This window comes from Acipenser ruthenus, chromosome 12 (assembly GCF_902713425.1).
Source record: "Acipenser ruthenus chromosome 12, fAciRut3.2 maternal haplotype, whole genome shotgun sequence".
NCBI lineage: Eukaryota > Metazoa > Chordata > Actinopteri > Acipenseriformes > Acipenseridae > Acipenser > Acipenser ruthenus.
In genome coordinates, this window is record NC_081200.1 from 34,852,971 (window position 1) to 34,875,586 (window position 22,616).

General features: G+C 36.9%; 1 protein-coding gene across 1 annotated transcript; it reads right to left on the reverse strand.

The window, feature by feature from the left end:
• Positions 1-860: 860 nt before the first annotated feature.
• Positions 861-22,505, reverse strand: dmap1 (DNA methyltransferase 1 associated protein 1). The gene is made up of 11 exons (XM_034029663.3): positions 22,329-22,505; positions 21,374-21,478; positions 19,439-19,530; positions 18,576-18,771; positions 18,114-18,272; positions 17,022-17,189; positions 15,684-15,869; positions 12,637-12,708; positions 10,812-10,884; positions 5,462-5,745; positions 861-3,857 (listed from the first exon to the last, which is right to left on the reverse strand). The coding sequence occupies exons 2-11, from the start codon at positions 21,470-21,472 to the stop codon at positions 3,798-3,800; spliced, it is 1,389 nt and encodes a 462-aa protein (XP_033885554.1). The 5' UTR covers positions 21,473-21,478; positions 22,329-22,505; the 3' UTR covers positions 861-3,797.
• Positions 22,506-22,616: the final 111 nt, after the last annotated feature.

Sequence of the window (22,616 nt, forward strand, 5' to 3'; positions counted from 1 at the left end):
CAAAGGTGAGACAGCAGAGAAGGACCCTGCTTTGTCTTGGAGGCCTTCAGGAGACAGCCGGGTGGAAACCTGAGGCAGTGTGTTGAAGGAGTGATCTTCAGGTCCAGACGGCACGGGGGCCTGCTGATGCACGTCGTTTCACAGCTTGTTTTGGCCAGTTTATCAGGATTTCCAATAGCCTGGAGGAAAGGAGGTGGCTCTGGCATGAAAGCGTCCCTTGGAACTGCCTTGATGGCAGCACAAAAAACTCCATCCAGGAACAATGGCTTGGAACAGCAGAACGAACAGCTGTGCTCTGTATTGTTGAAATCCTGGCCTTGAATACATGAATGGCCTCTGCCTCTTAAATACCAACCTGTGGATTTGCGTCGTAAACTAAATACATACTCAAAAGCACTTCCTAAATGTTAAACTATATGCTAGAGAAAGTTTTACATGTATTCCTGACAGTTCACCATTTTTTTTTTTTTTTCAAATTAAGCAAGGACAACATCGGTAGTACTTTGTGGATGTAATTGCCATTTTAAATGTATTACTTGAATTAAGTTGAAGGTAGGTATGCATAACTTTTTCATTCATATTGTATTACCACATGTACTGATGCATAGCAGTTTGAGCCATTCCGGGTTTTACTGTTGCATTAATAAGGGTGAATCTTGGAATAGTTTGAACTGCTATGCTGTTCAATTTTAAACTGTTACTACAATATCGATACCCGTTTGTTATTACGTATGTTTTTCTGGGTTGCTAAAATCAGTGGTATACTGGTAAAAGTTTCCTAAAAAAACTTCAAAACAAGTACCTGTTGTGGGCTATATAAAATGGAATACAAACTAAAATGATTAACTCAAAAATGGTACTTTATCAAAATGAGTAATTATTTATTTTCCCTGTTGTACAGTGAAAGGTGCTCATGACTAACTGGTATAACACATATTACAAATCAGAAACTGAATTCCCTTTCAACAAATACAAACTACCGATTATGTTATCAAAACAACAGTATAAAAACGATTGCATCAATAGTTTTATACTCTACTATGATTAGGTATCAATATAACCAGAAATTGCAAAATTCTTAGTCAAAAGCAGGCCTTATGTTTAATATAACTGATTAAGAACGATAAAAAATTGTTTCCATTTGCAATGGTTAATTTTTTTTTTTTTTTTTTTTGCAGTGCTCATTTGCATAGAAATGAATATCAAAATGGGCTCAATGACATAATTGACTTGCAATTAGAAATTTTCAAGAGACTGGTCACTTCACAATGGCCAGAAAGAATGCAGATGAAGAAAAAAAAAAAAAAAAACCTGTCTAGCATTTTAATGAAGCACAATGATAGGAGTCCAGCAAGATGCTGTGTCCCCTTATGTACTGCTAGAGCTGGTGCCATCATTCATTGCCATGGCTTCATACCCTATGTAGCCTATAAGATACAGTATTTAGTCTTTTTTTTGTATCAGAATAATATCTACCCAATTTAAAAACTTTAGTTTGTATGCCTTGAAATAGTCTCATTTCTACGCATACAGAATAGATAGGATCCTCCATGTCCAGTCTCCAGGCACCATCTAATCATTGGCATGCTTCAGTGACAGGGCTGACATTCAACAGAACTCACTTCACAACACAACAGACTCCAGTTAGCAGATGAAAATAAATGACGACTAGTAACAAGTGCAGGAATCAAACTGCCGTCTGGAGATGAAAACTTCTACATACCATTGAGAATAAAGACTACCATTGCATAGCAGTTTTGCCATGCCATGCTTTACTTCTAGCTAACTAGTCAAACCAGAACCTAGGGGCATCTAATTGTATGGCTAAAACTGCTTTAGTAAGGAAGTCTAATTTACATACTTTGTTTTTTAAACAGTGAAAGCAGTAACAAAAAAACACATAAAACTGTCTTGATTTGTAAGCTCCCATGTACAGTAGTTCTCCTCAAGAGTTACCAAGCTAACAATTCTTCACCCTTTCAAATCAACGTGCAGCAGTTCTTCCCTCGCACTGATGTTAACGATAATGTCCCCTGGATGTTTTATCACCGGGGCGGGTTTAGTGCAGCTCCACGCGCCGCCGTGCCGTAAACAAGGGCCCCAAATGAAGTAATTCACAGAGCTCATTAACATCATCTCCGTCACTCACCGAGCCGTTAGTGTCAGCCCCCTCGCAGTGCGCCGCGCAATCAGCATTAACCATGTCAGGGCCTTAATGGCTGCAGGCAGTAAAAACACTGACAGCAAGAGCATCGGCACCATTGAGACATGACAAACTGTGCGCTCCCCCCTCCAGCTCTCCCTCGTCTTTTTAACCCCAAGTGGCAGATAGTAAGGAAATAAACCCAATTAATCAGCACATTTTTTTTTTTTTTTTTTGGTATTTTGAAGGGAAATGTACACACACAAAAAATCAGTTAGGTACAAAAGTAAACATTACGGCTGAAATGTATTTCTGCGTAGCACATACTTCCTCTGGGGTGCCAAACTTTAGTCAAAATATTGTTTTCAGCACGCCACTGAAGAGCAGACTTCACACAAGGCTACTGTACAGGAAACCAGAAGAATTCAATACACATAATGTAAAATATTTTCTTTTGCTTTCTATAAATGGATTGTCCCCCAGGTTCTACAAACTTACAGCATGAACTAAAGTGTACACCAGGCTTTTGTTATTGAGTATAGTAAATTCCACATTGGTCACAATCTACTCTCTGAATATATGGAAGCAAAATGCTTGTTGGGACATTATGCACAAAAGCCATTCCAGTTACTTATTTCCTGTCTGTGGACGAACAGTATCTTGAATTCCACGTATTCTGCAAGTTCTTAGTGCCCTCTCATGTATAATCCTATATTTACTAGCTCAAAAAAAAAAAAAAAAAAAAAGCCATCAGTAAGAAAAATAATGTTGATTTATACAGCCACACACATTTATTTAGAAATCCCCCCCCCCCCCCCCAAAAGCAGATTAAGAATCCCTTCACATGACAGTTCCTCCAACAACAGAGCTGGAGAAAGAATGGACACGTTAATATGCAAGGGGGGGTAGGGTTGTAAAAAACAAGTAAATGTGTAGATTTAACAGGAGGTAGTTTTGTCTGGACATAAGTGAACATACTGAATCCTACATAAACCACGCACTTGCAGACAGAGTCACATCCTGGTCTTAACAATAGTTGTGAAACTAGTTTAGTTTATGGTTAAATAATGTGTACACCATATAAAAATATGATCCTAAATCTAGAACCAACAGAGTGCGGTAAACCCATAGCTGCTCCAGGAGGGTATGTGGACCGCTGCAATAGAAGGTGGGCCCAAATAAATAGCTACAAATATCTATATCACCTGCAAACTTGACCATTTAGTTAGCCTATTTGCTGTTTTAAAAAAGAAAAAAGGGATGTTGCGATAGGCTTCCATGTTGGCTACACTTCATGTGTGAATGGAAAAAGAATAGACAACTGTGTCAGTCAGTGCACATCTGGCTTTTAAGTCTCTTTGCCGCTGCTCTCCTGGTTTGATCGATTTAGGAAGTGCAGACAGTGTCCGTTTCTGCAGAGTCATGAGTCCTGGTCAGCTCCTCGTCTCAGGTTGGAGGCAGGCGGGCGGGTGGGGCAGCAGCTGGCTCCCCAGTGGGGTATCACTGTGTCCCTCACCTTGCCCTCTTCTTGGTGGATGGGGTGCCCCAACACAGCTGCAAGAAAACTGGGGGTCATGGGTTTCAATGCTTTAGCCACAACCTGTGTGGTTCCTGCCCCTGGATCCGCCTGATCCTCCCCAAATAAAAATCTGAATCACAGTTTCTTGGCTTTCTTTATGGAGGAGGAACTGGAAGCTGATTCTCTTCTTTTCCGCTGAGAAAAAAAAGAATAGATTTCATTTATTTATCTTTTCTTATCAATTTCCCTGATTTCACAAAACTATTTATACATAAAAAAAGAATACTATTAATTGCACACTGATCTATATATATTTTTTAAAAACACACACAATGCACAATAAACACAAGATTTAAAAAACATAGAAAAACATGGTCCCACATCTTGCCATTTTGAGGTCCCTTCTGGTACAAAGAAGCAGTCGTGGACAGAAAAGCTAACTCGTTCCCCTTCCTCACCCAAGGGGGAATTTAGGATGCGTTTATAAACAATCTTTCCAGGTAAGAGTAAAATGGCCACAACTGTGAATGCGCTTGACCTTTCTCTCTCTGGACTGATCTAATTGTGTCATCTTTGTGCAATCAGCCAGTAAAGGTCAGTGCGGTATTTAACATAGGAACCCTTTAGCTATGGAATTTGCCTTGCTGTAAATTACCTTTATTATGTTTCATTCACATATGTCACCCGTGCAAAGACTTGGCTTTTAATTCTTGGATGTCACTGAGCCTGGCTGTAAAGCCAGGAACCCCAGGTGGTTCAATTTGCAAAAGTAATGTATTAGAGGCATCTCAAACCTACTGGCATTTGATGACTTTGGAAGCAATTGGAAAGTGGGATCAGGTCTCTTGATTTGGTCTTTCAGCTACAGAAACAAAGAACTTCAAGCTGCAATACCCAGCCTGTATGGCATGGAGACGGAACATCCCCCAGTACACTGTGCCCTTCTAAAAATGAGCTAGTTCTGAATAAAACAACACCTTTAACAAAATCATCTCATACTGCAATACAAGTCTGAAATATTGGCACAGAAGTAAATAAAATGCATTTATATAAACCCCTTTTTTTACAGTTGATATAAAATGAAAGCAAATTTATGACCAACACATAAAACGGGTTTGTTATGAAAAGCTGAGTGAAAGCATAATCTATTTTGTCCTCCAGATTGCACTCAAGGAAAACATTTAGATTTTTGATTTTATTTAAGTACCTTACCACCAGCTTCATTCACTGTTACTAAAGATGTACGGTTTCTCTAAACCCACTCACATTAATCCAGTACAAATTTGAAAATTATCCCAATAAAATAATGAGATTTCAAGAAGTGTTTAAGTCTGAATTTCAGAACAGTTTTTAAAACCGATACAGATGAATTGGTTACACAATTGATAACCATTCCAAACTTCCAATAAAACAAATGTTATATCACCACAGGGCGTTCTACACATTGGCTGTCAGCCACTATTCACCATTAACTTTCAACATGATTTTGTATCAATGCTTGATTTTCAATAAAATAGAAAATGAGCAAAACATTTATCATTGAAGTTTATTTTAGTATTTCTAAATTTAGCACTATTAAAGTCTTTAATATTTACGGTTAATTTTCATTAAACACTAAAACACAGCAGCATAAAATCATACAGTGCTTTACAACAGGTTTGTAAGAAAGAAGTAACGTCAATACTTTCCTAGTGTATTGTGCCTAATTATGTCTGATCTATGTATGTATGTAGTACATATTCAGCAATAGGGTTCCTGCCTTCCGAAGCAGGTATTTGGAGGTATTTTTACACACTCACCGAATTTGGCGTCAGCGGCGCCCCCACCACATCGATTATTTGATCTTTCCCCTCCCCCTTGATGTCATCAGGCCCCACCCCCAGCTGTCCATCAGCCCCGAGGCTATCCCCCGTGGCTGTGCTGGCCCCGCCCGCCTTGACCAGCGCATCATAGCGGTGCCTCAGCATCTGTTGCTCGTACTCGCAGTTGCCGTGGGCCTGCTTTAACTCGTAAACCAGCACCAGGTCACTGCGCAGCTCGTTGAACATCTGCACAATCTCCTCTGTTGGCATCGGATTCAGATCTACAGGGGGACAGAGGGAAAGAATCAGGCATAGAAAAAAAAATTGCTACCTGCAAACATCCCATATATATATATATATATATATATATAAAAGAATTTCAACAACATCAAATGGCTGAAGATCAGAGAGATAAGCAATGGAGAAATCTTCAAAGAAAAAATGTATATTATATATTAATTACACCCACCCCTCGTTATATCGCCCTTCGCTATACTGCAGATTCGGATACATCGCGGTCCTGGAGTTGGCTCCCCATTTTTACAGTCTAACTGCACATGCCTTAGCTGCACTATACATAGACAATTTCACTTAGAATTACTGTTCATTTTATTTTGTACTGCACATCACAAACTAAAATATACAGAACAATTAAAAACAAAGCCAATAATATCGTACTGTTATCATATACACACGCAGTGCACAATAACACAAAGCAAATTAAATATCTACTTGCTGAAGCGTTTTTTAAGCCATGCACTAGCAAAAGTCACAAGGCAGTGACGTCAGCTCCATAGCAACAAGCCTCTATGTAATGAGAATGGATTCTTTCAATGCAGTGGTTTGGGCATTTGAGAAAGGAGTGGAAGATTCATGAAATTAATTGAGACTTAAGTTGATGAGAAGCAATTACCCTCATCAGTATGAATTAAAATGGTGTGCTGCTTTTTACACGGAAAATGAGAAAAAGCGGGTTGTGTAGAGGACTTATATTGAACCCCGACGCCCCCGATTAAAACGAGGGAGAGGTTGTACAGTATTTGTTATTAGCCTATTTGTTTTTCTATGGGTCTCTCGATGTATCGCGGTCCTCGATATATAGAGATTTGTACTGGACCCCGACACCCGCGATATATCGAGTGGGTGGTGTATATGCAATCGATGGTACAAGATATATGAACGCAAACAGACAATTAAAAGCCACCAAGAGACCTCTCCATTCATCCTTCGGAATAGTTTTCTAAAATAATTACAATAACCATTTAAAAGAAATAACCTGCTGAATGTTCCCCACTTGGAGAAAAACCCTAGCCTGCAGAGATCAGTGACCATTAAGGATCTCCATCTTGGAGGGAAAAATGAAAGCCTAAGTCTCTTGACACAAATGTGTTTTGCAACAATGATAGCCCCTTTCACCAAAGCTTGTTCTCTGCCTCTCCGCGAGTCAGTTTTGCATTTGTATTGGATTTAATTGATGTTGTACATGCACAAGATCCCTGAGGGGCCCTGTTGTGCTGGTGAACTTTGCGTTGTATAGAAATAAAATAATTTAGAAACAAAGCTGTCTTCTTCACCATTATTCCTTTATCTCCCCCTCTACCTATTTTTTTTAACAAGGCTTTACCATTGTGGTCTTAATTAATTTGACACGGGGACTTGGAAAAAAAAAAAAATCTGGCTTGCAGGCAATGAAACAGAGGAGGTGAATATTAAAGCAGATTTCTTTTGACTATTTTGTTTTTTCTTTTACAGGGTTAGTAGTCAGTGGTCATTTCCAAAGAGTACAAAGGGGTTTAACAAGTGAATATTCATGAAGCAGCAGGGAACTAGAGGTTAATACCCCTGCTCTGTCCACAAGCACCTTGCAGCAATGTACTCCCTTTGGGGTAGACTGCAAAGAACCAATAGCAGGAACTGTAAAGGACCAGCTCATTTACAAACTGGGTACTTCTCTAGATAACACTTTAACATTCAACACATAATGGTAATTATATTATGTGTGATAAAATAAAGCAATAAACACATAAGAGTAAGAGGGTTTTTCACATTGTAAAAAAACAGTATATTTTATCAGCAGCCGCAAATAAAGAAATTACAGCTTTTAAGATTTAAAAAATTGGGTTTTAGGCTGGAGGGTAAATGATTCAGCAACCATGGAAACCGATAAGCAAACAAAACAGTAAAGAATAATTTTTGGATTGATTAAATTGGATCAGCACGGAGATCAGTCTGTAATAAACTATTTTTTAGACCATATATGTTTTTGTCAAAGTAATTTACAGATAGTTCATATATTATAAAATTACAGTAGTTTTACTTCATGTTTATATTATTTAAATGACATTCCTCTTAGCACTTAGAAATGTGCACTGGCAGTGACCAACGCCAGAATGAGATGATTTAGTGTAATGGAAGGAATGGGGCTTCATTAGTGCGAATTACCTTTTGTCTGCTGAAGCAATCTTGCTCAGTGTACACTACACTGGAGAAACCTACTGGCAACAGTACAGGTAGCAAATTACTTGGCGGCTGGGGTTAAGTGAAGTGTGGTATGTAATGTATTACCTCTGAATAGCAGCCTCGGTCATAATGTTTGAAGTATTTTTCTCTCTGTTTATATACTTTACCTTGATGGAACACCCATGTTTAATTTATGAATTCATGTTTAATTCAATCCAGAAATTAGTTTTAGTCCATTAATTAGCAATGGTGGTTCTTGAAAATAAGATCTGCATAGCAGGGGTCACATATTTTTGCAGCTTTTCTCTGTGTAGATCCAGTTAATTCACTCTCTGACATTCACTGCAGGCTCATTGAGTGAGAGTTTTCAACACCTATTGTAGATGATGTTGTTGCCCTGACTAGCAACAATATAGCTAGATTTACTACTATTCGATTTTTGTTTTTTTGCCAAAATCGACGATTAATATTGATGTTTATTTTAGAAAGAATTTAACAGGTTTTTTTTTTTTCGATCTTTACTTTTCAATTTAAGCAGAGAATGGGTGAAAATCGACCGTTATGCTTTATATAAAAATAAATAAATAAATAAAATAATATAATAATAATAATAATAATAATAATAATAATAATAATAATAATAATAATAATAATAATAACAACAATAATAATAATAATTGAGAAAAGTTTCATTTAGCGAAGCCCCTTTATCATATTCAACATGCAATAAAACCATGGTTACCAACATTCTAATTGAAATAACGTTTGGTCACAGCAGAGCTATACCTTGTAAAGATAAAGATCCTACACAAATTAAAAAATTGTCTCAAATAAACCGTAGAAAACGCAGCATATAAAAGTGTATTACACATACTTTTATAGCATAAATTTACGAGTAAAAATAATATGCACAGAACAAAACATTAAATAGTTGAACAGAACTAACTTGCACTTATTCTTCAGCACAGCTGGTCGAGTCACTGGAAGGTAAGACAGACGGGCCGCTTCATCCCGCTGCGGAGACGTCGGTCAAGGGATTGTGCACAATACTCATTAAGTGTTTTCCTCTTGCGCCCCATTTTTAAATCAAACTAGTAATTGTCACCGTATATCTAGCAAACGCCTACCTACACCTTAACCCGCTAATTTCAGAAGTAGGCGCTTTGAATGACAGGCGCTTGAGCTGGCAAATGAAAGTGCGCAGTCGGTACAGGTCTTGATGATTGACAGTCATTTAAACGAATGAGAGCATTCTGGCGCTGCTTCAGTCAATGAGATCTGTCAGAACTGGGTGAAATGACAGTGACAGTGAAACTATACTAACAGATCACCGAGATGACTGACAACGACCCTTAGCCATTCAGAGTGGAACGGAGACGGGATAGAAAATAAAATAGAAAAGAAAATAAAAAACAGCGAGTGGTTTTACCGACGTTTATCCTATATAAATGTATTTCAGTCAAACTCATTTTTTGGGAATTCGACATTTAACAAGCTTTACCGATTAATATCGAAAAGTAGCAAGCCTAAATATAGTACACGCCAGTGAAAGCTCAGACCAAACAAACATGTTAGTGTCACGCTTACCCTGATGTTTACTATAAATCAATAAATAAATAAATACTAAAGAAAACATGGAAGGGGCAACAGGGGGATATTTTTCATTTACATTGTACTTTTCTCTATCCTTGGGCCTTATGTTGGACAAACAGTCCAAACAGCACAAACATTGTTATCCTTCATATGTGTTCTTTGCAGGTGTAGTTCAGTTTCAACATTAAGAGGCAGGGCCCAGGGACAAAAGGGGCAATGTGTGGAGAAAAAAAAAAAAAAGGGGCACCAGAAAAAGGTAGGGTGAAGCAGCCTCTTAATTGATATACAGAAAACACAACTAAACATATGGGTAATCTCTGAAACCAAACAGTGTATAGCAATTCTTATGTCAGAATTAGCGGGTCTAATTTTATTTTTAAAATATTCAGTAGCAAATATGAATACCATTTTTACTGGTAATAGTATTGTACAAAAAACTGTCATTCCTTGAACTAATAATACTTTGAGTATTTGAATACTTGTATGACTTTAGGAAGGATAATGTAGCAGGCAAATTTCGAGAACAGGAATCACACAGAACAATTCAAAATGTTAAGACGACAGTTCAAAACGGCACAAAAATGTAATCTTCACATCCTGTTCTTCAGAATGAATACAGCAGCAGCCCCCCTCACTGACAACAGGGTTTCTTTTAATGTACAGCTAGGAAAGGTGCACTGCAGCTAATTATTTATTTAGGTACTTATTTTAAATCAAATAAAATTGAAATCTTATTTCATAGAAAAAAAGTATATTACTTTCAATTTAAAAAAAAAAAGAATTCGCTACTAAGACAATCTACCACTATCTTATTATTTTTATTTCCCAAAAGTAATGAATTGGATATAGTGTCTTATTGAATAGACATTATTAGTGGATGAAGTTGTGGTTCACTGCCACAATAAGGTAACAGCCAAATATAAAACCGATTCATTTTTCTAATTCAAATGAGAGCAAGCTTGCTTGTGTCTGTGGTTTTAAAATCATGTAATTGTGTTATTTTAGGGTCTGGGTCTGCGTCCCACAGACCCCCCCCCCCCCCGCTGTAACCTCTTTCAATTAAACAACAAAAAGGAGGTACATCGCCTCTCACACACAGGATGACATCATTGGTGATTAATCAAAGCCAGGACTCATTCTTTGTAACACGCTGTAGTGATATCTCGCTGTGTTCTACAACACACAGGGACGGTCGAGCAGAAAAGGTTCGAAAATGTCTACAACAAAGCAAAAGTGCCTGTCTGTGCCTCAGTCTGTTACACTCCTCTCTCTCTCCCTCGCTGTCTATACTCACCGACTCCCTGTTCTGTTAGAATCTGCTCGATGGCTTTAATCTTCTTCTGTCCCACAGAGCTTGGCAGTTTCATCTACATCACACAAGAGCAAAAAAATAAATCATTATATAGATATATAGCTAGATTAACAAACTGTACATACATTTACCCTAGACATTTAGTCATGTAGTGGATATGGACACAAAGGTGATATTTCAAGTATCTCTCAGTTTTAAGTTAGTATTGCATTACTTCCCCTATTTAAGTGAAATACCTATAGCTGGGTTCCAGTGTTGGAAAGCAGACAACTACCACACCATAAAATACTGCTGCTCCTTCATTCAGCCTAAAGAAATAAATTAAAATTATCAACTTGCAATGTCTTTTTCTAGCCGACCACTGACAGTACTGTTTCATACATAAACCGTCAAAACTACCTCTACCTGTTTTTAACTGTTTTAATTGAAAGTGCCAAAATACTGTAGTGCTACTAAATATAATTGTGCTGTTAATATAGTGTTCCAATAGCATTATTTGACTGTGTAGGCAAATAAACCAGACATTTGTTACAAATTTTATATACAAAATATAATAAATACAAGAGTAAGTCATTCTTTATTGTTTCATGTCCAGCCTTATTCTTCTTTAGCGCTATATAAAGCTGATATGAATTTAAATGTGCCAACCAGTTTTCAATTGACATGACTTCCATGTTTTAAAAATTAAAAAAACAAAATTGTCCTTAACTTTATTTTTATCTTAAAGGAAAAACACCATTTATAAATATACAAATACCAGTCTATTTGAATTAATGTCTTTGCCAGAGAAGATGAACATGCAAACAATAATGACCAAGACAGATATACAAACATGTGAGTAAAACAGGCATATGGTAATAAAAGCTGAATTTAAAGCAAATGCAAATTCATTCTATGAAAGAGCTGGTCTTAAAATTAGAAGAATGTTAGGAAAAACGTAGAAAAAAAAACACTTATCAAAGTTAATTCCTATGTAATGCACTTCAGAGATGAGGTTGTCACTATAGTGACACATCTAAATCTGTTTAGTTAGTGGAGTCTAGCTAACGGATTATCAGCCATATTTGAGTAATAGACTCCTCATTTAGCTTTAATGCGTTTTGCATAGAGAGCAATCTCCTCTCATCAGTCTTAAAGATAAATCGGCTTCCTTGGCTAAATTTTAAAGATATTAGTCTGGCGGCAGCTGCATAAATCATAACATTTTACTAATGAGAGCAAAGTAAAACACACTCCTGCTTCTTAAGCATCTAGCAATTATTTCCTGATTTTCTTTTGTTTTCAAAGCAAAGGCCAGATCGTTTTAAACCTCTTTAAATGTACAGGATGTGTAATCATTAGAACGTAATTAACCAATTCAGCTGTCCCTTTTTTCTTAAGTTTTTTTTATCCTTAATTTTTTTAAGCGATATGGAGCAGTGTATAGATCTCTTCAGGGATAACCACCACCCAGGCCCCCCAACCCTGCAAATAAAAATAACCAAGGAGGTTGGAAACACAGGAAGGCATTTTGTTCAATGAATTCATTTATAAAGCGATTACTTGAAGACACTCCATCTGAAATTCAGCTGCAGTGAAATTTAGACAGGACTCTAAATGCACTCAACCACACTACCTTGCTTGTGTATGGCACTAAATTAATAAGTAAGAAACTCAACTACAGCATAGTGATAATGCCAACTGCAGTCTATTAGTTACCATATTCATAGAAAATCAATTTTAAAACAGTTCAAGAACTTGCTATAACATAACAATGTTTAAACCTATAAAAAAATAAGAAATTCAAGAAAACTGAAGTCACCCCTACCCTTTGGCTTCGCAAAGTGACACCTGCCGATTTGAAGTCTGGGAACTTGATGCCTGCGGTCTCAGGAACAGACTGTAAGGGGAGAGAGGGCACAGGAAGTTAGAACACAAACAGCACAATGCAAGGCTTCACTTCAATTAGTGGTGACATCTCTGGTTCTTGGAAGATACCCAAAAACAGTGTTTTGGATTGCTGGTACAAACAATGGCTGCTCCTTCCAGTATGCAATAATGGTCAGTGATAAGCTTTGTAAAGTGGCCAGATTTACCTTTTCTTTTGGCAGCTTTTTTGGTGAAATGAAAATCAAACTTTTACAAATTAAGTCAACTTGACATTCAAAAGGGTGAGAAATTAAATCGTCTACCACCATAATTACAAATATGTTTTTCTAAATCATATTGTAATGTAATACAAACAACTTAAAAGCAGACTTAGATTTCTATGCATAGATTTGAATATAATCCACATGACATTTATATAATGATGTATGGTTATCATTTGTCATTTAGAAGCAAAATGTTAAATCAGGCTTCAGGAAGAAAATTGGGAGTCTTCAATACAAATGCCTGCATTACCATCAGAAAAAAATCAGAGCTTAAAAATAAAAAGGAGCTCAGAAGCCTCTTGTAACAAAAGCAACCTCCTCAATCCTACCGCATGCATCGTAGCGGGAATGTGTTTCACAAAACCTTTAAACTGACAGGTACCCTACCACATACCACCCTCATTAGAAGGGCTTGCTTTCATAATGCCACTGCTGATGCAAAGCTACAGCGCCTTGGCTCCCAACAAGATTAAACACTTAATCAAAAATGGTGTGGGTATACAAATATCACACTGCTGTAGCTGTGACATGCAGTGTTTGTTTTGTACATCGTATGGTCCTGCTAATTTGTAGAACTTGTAAGGATCCCACTGTTTGCCAGATGCAACGCCTCTGCTGGGACGGATATATTTATTCGAAGATATTTATACAGGGTGGCTCTTTGAACAAGCTGGCTTCTTAAGAGGTTCTGTTCACATGCAGAGGGTTTTTTTTTATTTTCTTTGAGGTGGGGGAAGAACACGAGGGTCATATCCCAGCTATTCTTTAGGTCAAGAAGTTTAGAATCTTTTAATGTTATAGAAAAAAAAAAATGATGTCCAATTTAGTGTACATCAAGGCGTTTTTGGTACTGCTATATTATTCACATGTACATTTCACACAGTATGTGCTTATATATATATATATATATATATATATATATATATGTACAACAAATATGTACAACATATCGAAACGTTGGGCAGCTGGCTCTTTGAGCTAAAATATATATATATATATATATATATATATATATATATATATTATAATTTTACAGTGGTTTGCATAAGTATTCACCCCCCTGCAAAGTTTTCACATTTTGACTTTACCTGTGGAATCTACACAAACTACTCCACATTGATCAAGTTAAAAAATGCATATAGAATATAAATAAGATTTACAGAGAAAAACTGATTAATTTCAGTTGCATAAGTATTCAACCCCTTTGCTACTGCAGCCCTAAATCAGCTCAGGTGCAAATGATTTGTTTGAAAGGTCACAAAATTAGTTCAAGTTACTTATCAAAAGTTATAGCTAACTTGAAATATGCAACTGTTCAAGAGCTGAAAACAAGTAAAAAGGTCTAATTAAGCAAATTATCAGTTCAATTAAGGGTCTAGTTAAGTATTTGAGAGCTTGGTTGGAATGAAAACCAGCAGACACAGGGGGTCCCAAGGACCAACACCATCCCAACTTAAGCGTGGTGGTGGCAGCATCATGTTATGGGGATGCTTCTCTTCAGCAGGGACTGGGAAGCTTGTCAGGATAGAGGGGAGAATGGATGGTGCCAAGTACAGGCGAATCCTTGAAGAAAACCTGTCTGAGTCAGCCAAGACTCTGAAACTGGGAAGGAAATCCACATTTCAGCAGGACAATGACCCGAAGCACAAAGCCAAAGCCACACTGGAGTGGTTGAACAAGAGAATTAATGTTCTTGAGTGGCCCAGTCAAAGTCCTGACTTGAATCCAATCGAAAACCGATGGAGAGGCTTGAAGATTGCAGTCCATCAACGACCCCCAAACTTATCAGGACTGGAGCAATTTTCTTGTGAAGAATGGGCAAAAATGTCACCATCCTACTAAGCAAAGCTAGTAGAGACCTATCCAAAAAGACTCATAGCAGTAATTGCTGCAAAAGGTGCTTCTACCAAGTACTGACCTAAGGGGCTGAATACTTATGCAACCAGTAAATTTCATTTTGTACATTTTCTTTGCAAGTTTTGCTGACATTTAACCTCCTCCTCATATAACAGTGTTCAGTTTAACTACTACAGCTTTGAATAAAAAAAGTTTGTTTGAAAAACTGTGCATAAATGATTTGTAATTCAACAAAATGTGACATTATTGGTAGGGGGTGAATACTTCTGCAAACCACTGTATAATTATAGACTTTGGCTAATGCTTTTCATCATCCTGTTTGATAACTTGACTTCCTCAGAATTTATGATAGAGGGATCAGTTATGGACAATCATAATACTGGCACTCAGTGTGGAGCTACAAAAAAGCCAAAATATATGTGTTGACTAGAAACAATGCTAAATCAGCTCCACCATATGCATGACACCTTTTATTTCATGGTTTGCCCTTTCGTACATCTAAAACAAAAACAAACCAGAAACTAAATGTTAATATGCAGGATGATATCTTTGACAAATGCACATTTATTTTGAGTTGCAATAATATGCAAGATTTTTTTTAATGATTTTTATGAAATGATACAATTTTTTTTTTGTAAATGAATGGGTCAACATCATGTCAGGGCACTGTAGCAGCTCCAACCTATTTATTGACCAGCAGATGTCACTTTTGAGTGGGGTTTGTAGAGTCAAACAGTGTGCGAGGAATACAACCCTAACTAAATACACAGAGGTGGTAGCTTCTGTTTATATGCTCCACCGCAGCAAGAATATTACAATCACCATGATAGGATGGTAAGGTACTGTAATCTCCAAGAGGACTCACCGGTTTTTCAGTTTCTCGTTTTTGTGGAAGTTTCTTCTTGGTGGCTTTGCGTTCTGCCCGACGCATTTCAGTGGTGCTGTCAGCGGCTGTGATGAGTTTCTGCAGATCCTGAGCTTTCTTCTCCCTCTCCTTCTTCCTGGTTTCAATCTTCCGTAACTCCTGTATCAGATACTCCTCTTCTGTCACCTGCAGAACAGGGCATGGAATAGCAGCTCTAAGTATTACAGTACAACACCATGGTAAGGCCATACGAACAGCAAAGACACACTAGATGTGACGAACAGCTAGCAGCATTACGGTAATGCAGAGGACAATAATTAATTAATCAATTAATTAATTAAAAAACCATGTACTGGAATACCTGATGAAGACGGCATGTTAAACAGCACTTTACATGTCAAAACCAGATTACATTTTTTAGTGTAAACCTTTGGTGTCAAGTCAAATCAGTTAACACCCAAGATTATTATCATTATTATTATTCACCAGATTCTCCCTGCTTAACCACATAAATAATTTACTGATGTTTCCTTTCAGGACAAATCTGAAATATTGGAGAATACACCCCTTTGTCACCTCACCCTCTCTTCTGCCACATTAAAATATCTCAATTCAAATGTCATTTCACTAAATTGGATAAGTGGCAACGACTGGATATTAAAATGTATGTCAATTACTGAACAAAGCCGAATACATTGAAATCAATAAACAAATGACCAGATTTTGGAATGTTTTGTAGGTTGGTATTAATCCACTAAGGGAACTTTGAACAAGAAGTCATTTACAATGTCTTAATTGTTTTGATTTTTGTGAAATTGTCTGGAACAAATTAAGCATTTTTGCCAAATTTCTCAGGCTATTGACTGAAAATAATCCTTCTAGAGAACTAGACTGCTCCTGGCTCCCCTAAAATCAGCATTGGGTTAATTTGAATATCTCTCGTTCTAGAGTTTAACTGATGTAGAAAATCTAAAAAGGAAAATAGGTTAGCTGTTGACTTGTAGTTCTCTTCAAGAGCCGAGAAACACGAGCGAACATGATTACAAAATTAAGTTATGGTTTACCTCTCCCCTGCCATAGACAAAGATGACCCCTTTCCAAGCCAGTGAGACCATGATCTCATTGCTCCTCTCATTCTCATTACAAGTCCTACACCCAGGCTGGGGATTGAGCTGAGCAGAGGTAAAACTAGTAGGTTTAATATTGCAGGTGTTGGAAATGATAAGAAAAAGGTGCCACCTGGTGGTCTGAGGGCAAAAGCAACTCACAGAAGATAGGATATTTCTTTGCTTTAATACCTGTGAACAGTGTTCTGACTAGCGTTAAGTCATTACTTACCTGTTCAGGTGTGCGGTTGTACAGTCTTTCCAGCTGATCTTTCCTCCGCCTCTCATGGCCAGCGTCGAACACGTAGATTTTGGGGTCAGTTCCGGAAGGAGCGCGGATCTTGGTGAGTTTGGCACAGATATTGTAGTAGCGTTCCTTCAGGTCTTCAACAGAGCGTTTCTAAATAGATTAAGCAACAAAAAAAGCATCTCTCTGATTAATAACTTCTTTCAAATAATAGTTTCTGACAGCAAACTAAGCAGACTTTTTTTTAGATGTTACCTAATTACTGCATAGGTAGAAGTATACAGTTTGTACTAATTATGTGAAACAGATTAATGCAAGACACCAGGAGACGAGTACTTCGACCACAACTAATAGTGCTCTTAATAGATGCCATTTTTATACAACCATAACAAGAAAGATAAACTAGATAGCAACCACTCTTGATACACAAAAAATAAAAAAGATGACTGAGGATCATGTATAGCTTAAGATTAAAATGAACAGCAAACATACCGAAAGATTCAAGTCAAAATCAAGCTACTTATTTCAAAGAACACTAACAGAAGAGGAGTAGATCAGAAAACGAATGACTAATTGAATTTATCACAAAACTATACTGTAATTTACTTTTCCACTTACATTACTTAGCATAACGTAACATAAGGAACTAAATAGAAAGATTTACAATACAAAATATATTAAAATAAAAAATACAAAGATTACAGAAGGGAGTAAATTGGATCTTGAATGATGTCACTTAACAAGCTAAGGCTAATAAATAGAAGAGAGAACACTTAAGACTCAAAGCATTTATAGTGCATCATGGACACACAAAATGTGACAGTATTAATAGCTATGATATTGCTATTCATTACCTACACTGACCGTTGATGTCATAGCTAGCAGTAGTTGCTTTTAAGACTAGCCTCCTCTTTTCTAGCATGTTTTAGTAAGCAGTGCTAAATCTTTAAAAAATATATATATAATTTTTTTTTTTTTTGGTGGGGCTGTTTTGATACTGCTCCTGACACATATCCTGGTGAACTAGAACATGTTGGTAATGATGCAGACTCATCTCATCTCTTCCCCTCTGCTCACCCTGAACTGCTGGTGGTCATAGCGGTCATGGATGACAATGAATCGCAGATCAAAGCGCTTGCAGAGGTCAAAGAGGTGATCCGTTTCAGCTTTAGTCCATCCTTCATCAGGAAGGTACATTTGGTACTCCTGCTCAGAGTACACAGGCACCTGCACTGTCTAAAAATAATAAATATTATTATTAACATGTGAAGACAAGAATGAAAATGCTGAACAATGTATTACTTAATACTGCTTTAGCTTACATAACCTGTTAAACTACATACATTGACATAGTTGCATGTCCAACAAGAAAGCAACAATAAAATATTGGCAATCAGCAAAATCATACAAAGAGTTATAGAGTTTTGAAATTAACTAAAAACTCTGCATGAAGGGCACACATTGGAAGTATCATAAACACACCATTCCAGTCAAAAATAGGACAATATGCACCTGTATTGCAGTGTCCATTCAAATTACCTTATTAAACCTGGCAAAGGGATAATCCTTGCCTTCCTCTGCCATGCGCCTCCAGTGGTAAAATATGGCTCCGTCCCTCCTGGCCGGGTTTGTGAAAGGCATCCATTTCCAGGGGCGCACCTTCTTACAGCCCAGCTTGGCTTTGACTGTCCGATAACCCTGAGTCGTGTCACTGGGCAGTAATGGGGGGGCATCTCTGAAATGAGAACATAAATAAATAAGAAGGACATATTCTAATTGTGTGTGTTTAAATCAATAAATAAATAGTCATTTAATTATTTATAATCCTCCTGTGGGGTTTAAGTGAGGCTTGGCAACACAGTGTCAGATTTTACTGCTCATGCTGTAAATAGAGCCAAGAATTTTGAATCTCAAAGAATCCTCGGAAATGTGCACAAAGCTGGTCACATTGTTCCAGGATGCAAGATTGTATAATGCCTATGTTTCTGAAAGAAAAAAAAAAAGCTCAACTTTTTGGTGTCAGCATTTTCCCTGTGGTTTCCCCAGTAAAACGGGACACTGATTACTTATTGGTGTCTATTGCACTCAGCAGTTAAACATACACTCTCTGCCTAGTTGTTAAACATAGCCGCACTTGGGGTATATTTATAACATTAAGTTTTTGTTTTAAATTTTTTTTTTTCTTTTTTGAAATATTCCTGATAATTTTGTTTCTCTTTTTTTTTTTAAACTTTGTCTGGGATTGATTACACCTTGTTTTTCCAAAAGACAACCAAATAAATTCACCAAACTAACAGATTACAAAATCAAGTTAACCGTGTATTACTTACCAGAAAAACAATATTTATTTATAAGTAAAATGAAAATGTTGGGCCTTCTAGCTTATTTTAAAGAAAACATACTTTTTGTCAGAGTAGAGCAGTGCGTAGACCTCTCTGTGCATCCCCTCAGGTCTTTTAAACGTCAAAGTTTCTGCAGATTTCTTGGACTTTTTCTAATGAGCAGAAAAGAAAAACAGCACAAAGCCTTGTAATTATGATAGTGATTTCAATGAAAGAACACTTGAATGATTTGCTCAGCCATTGTTCAAGAAAACAATCTCATTGTCATCCTATAGCTCTAACCTTTTAAAATAGCAACTCTGTGATGTGCAGTTAAAGGTTCATAAAATTTACTTTTCTTTTAAAATAAAAGAAAAAGGTCACAGTGTGGGAATGAACAGCCAAGATGTCACAAACAGGCAGACCGTTTGACAAGTGCTTCAATGACTGGCAGAAGAAGAATTACAAAAGCTCTCCAAACACTACCATCTCCTGAGGCAGAAGGAATCTAAGAGTAACGTCAGCATCATAATGTGATTACTGTGCAGAAAAAATCAGATATATTTTAATTTAAATGTTGATTAAATGGTAGTTATAAGGAAAACCTTTATTAGAGGGTCTGGATCATTTGTTTTCTGAACAGTTGCTTTTAAAAACAGGTGTGGAACAAGAGTGACACCAAGTGGCCATTGAGGATGCAGCTCAAAATCTTAAGCAGGTTTATCATTGGTGGAAGTTTGTTAAATAGTATTTGTATCTAGGTCACCAAGTTGTTTCTCTTTTTGTTTTGTTTACTTGGGTTACTTGTGTCTGTATGTACAGTATATCATAGAAATCAAAGGTTGTTCTTAAATATAGAACAATATATACACACTTATAGGTGTTGTTCTGCTAAACAGCCTTGGCCTGCCAGTTTTGGACCATACTTGAACACCCTGGAATGTGTTATTGCATTTACAAAATCCCACCCCTCCAAAAGTGAATTAGTTGTCAAGCAAGTGATCCTAAATGTTCCAAACTGTGGAACATGTAGGAACACATGTTAGGCAACAAGATTGCTCCCTCTATTCTTGCCATTTTATAATACCAAATATATATTTGGCAGAACACTAAACTTCAATTCAAGTGGCTCCAGAAAAGTTAACCCTGGTCCCAAGGTTGTTCAATTAAGTTACGTAAAAATGTGCATACAAACATACATAATTAGTTGTAATTCCCTTTACACCCCAGCTGCCTGATTTTATTGTTATAGCTGTTAAATTGAGTACCAGTACACAGGATTCTGACATTTATAATTATTTTTCTCTTCTCTAAAGGGAGTCTCTGTAAATGATATATAATTGGTACCATTGTGAGACACAGATGACAATGACTCGCTCCCAAATGTCAAATGTGAGTCTCAGAGACATTTACTAAGCAGCTTTCCTTTTAGCTCTTACCAATTTCAAGCCCTGCTGCCCACACAGTGCCTGCCGCTAGAAGGTAAAGCCTGTATTTGTCTGCCCAAAGGTGAAATTTCAGCCCGCTAGTCAGAAATGTAGTTATTTATAATGAGGATAATTCTATATTTGCTGGCAACAGTATTGTAACAAGGCTACAGTATTAATCCATAATGGACATCCTAAAGCTGTGCTGACAAGCATTTCATTTACTGTACCCACCTCTACAATTTTGTAAAAACAAACAAAACATTTTTAAACTTACAATTTTAACCACACAACAAAACATGCTTGCAATCCAATTTAATTTTAGACAGAACTGCCTTTATATTGTTTTCAATAAGAATAAGAAACAATAGAAATGTTCCAACCTAGATGTTTTTAATACATCATGTGGTGTTAAATAACCATGTATATAACAAGAAACTTTATAAGCTAGAATGCTACGTAATATAATTATCATGTCAATCCCCCAAAGTTCTGGCAAAGTGTTGGTCCTGTATAGTCACAGTACTTTTTGTTTGGTTTTTGTTTTGTTTTACAGGTCACATTCTAGCTTGTAGAGGTAATGTCTGACCTTATCTGAGTTGATAATGTCTTTTTTACTGATTGGTCCAGCATCCATTTCCCCACCCCCCAGCTCCAGGATATCTCGAACATCTGCCCCTGTCGTCATTTTCACCTGTAAAAAGGAACATTAAGATCTGCGTTTAGTCGTTTGGATAGAAAAACATTATTATTTTAGTACAAAGCAGGGCTGGTGATGTTCAGTATTTAAATTCGGTGAAAACAAGGCGGTTCCACCAACAGCAGTTATTGTAACTTGGATAAATTATACAGCACATGTTCATTTCAGAACAGAAATCTGATGTTGCATGTAACACGCGAACTAGAAAGGGTGTATGTCACTTTCCACTATGTCGAATGTAATGCGATTACAGTTTTAAAACACATAATCCCAAGAGTAGTGTGTGCTGCGGTTTGTATAAACTGCGACTACTTTTTTCAAAACTATATATATATATATATATATATATATATATATGGGCTATTTTACACTAATGATGTAATTGACCGTAACTGACCATACCTGGTGGCTAACCCGGCCACTCAATGAAAAACAGACATCAGTGGAATAAGCAAAATTAAACCAATGACTTAATAGTATCTTAAAATGAATTAAATAAAAACAACAGTGATGATAAGTTATCACGATGAGACAATACCAAAATATGGGAAGAATGTCTTACACCGGTAGAAAAATAAAACGTTTCTCTCACTCAGCTTGATACCATTATGTTTTCCATGTGGAGTAAAGTAAATATTTTGCTCAACACGTTAACTAAAAATGAAAAGTGAGATATGTATAGACAGTTACTCCTTACTACAGCTAACTAATTTGAGTACTGTAATTATATGTCAACACATCAAGGCGTCTGAAATGCACAGGCCTCACAACGGCGCGCGGACTTAAAATAAACTATTGAAAATTTTAAGTATTTGAAAATATATCTATGAGACACTACACTTACTTCTCAACCCTGTCCTCGGGTTCCGCTTTTTTAATCAATTAAAACGTATTAATATAATCATTAATCTTTACAAATACCGCTCTCACACGATACAGTCTTCCCAAAAATAAATGCGGTAACGACAATACCGATAGGCATTGTGGGAGTCGTAGTTGTTAATTGACCTCGCCGACCTCAAATCCTGTATAGTGGGTGAGTTCAGAGATCATTCTGCGCAGAATCAGTGCAGAATCTTACCATTTTAGCCAATGATCGTCTAAGAATGATCTCCGTGAACGCACATTGGCT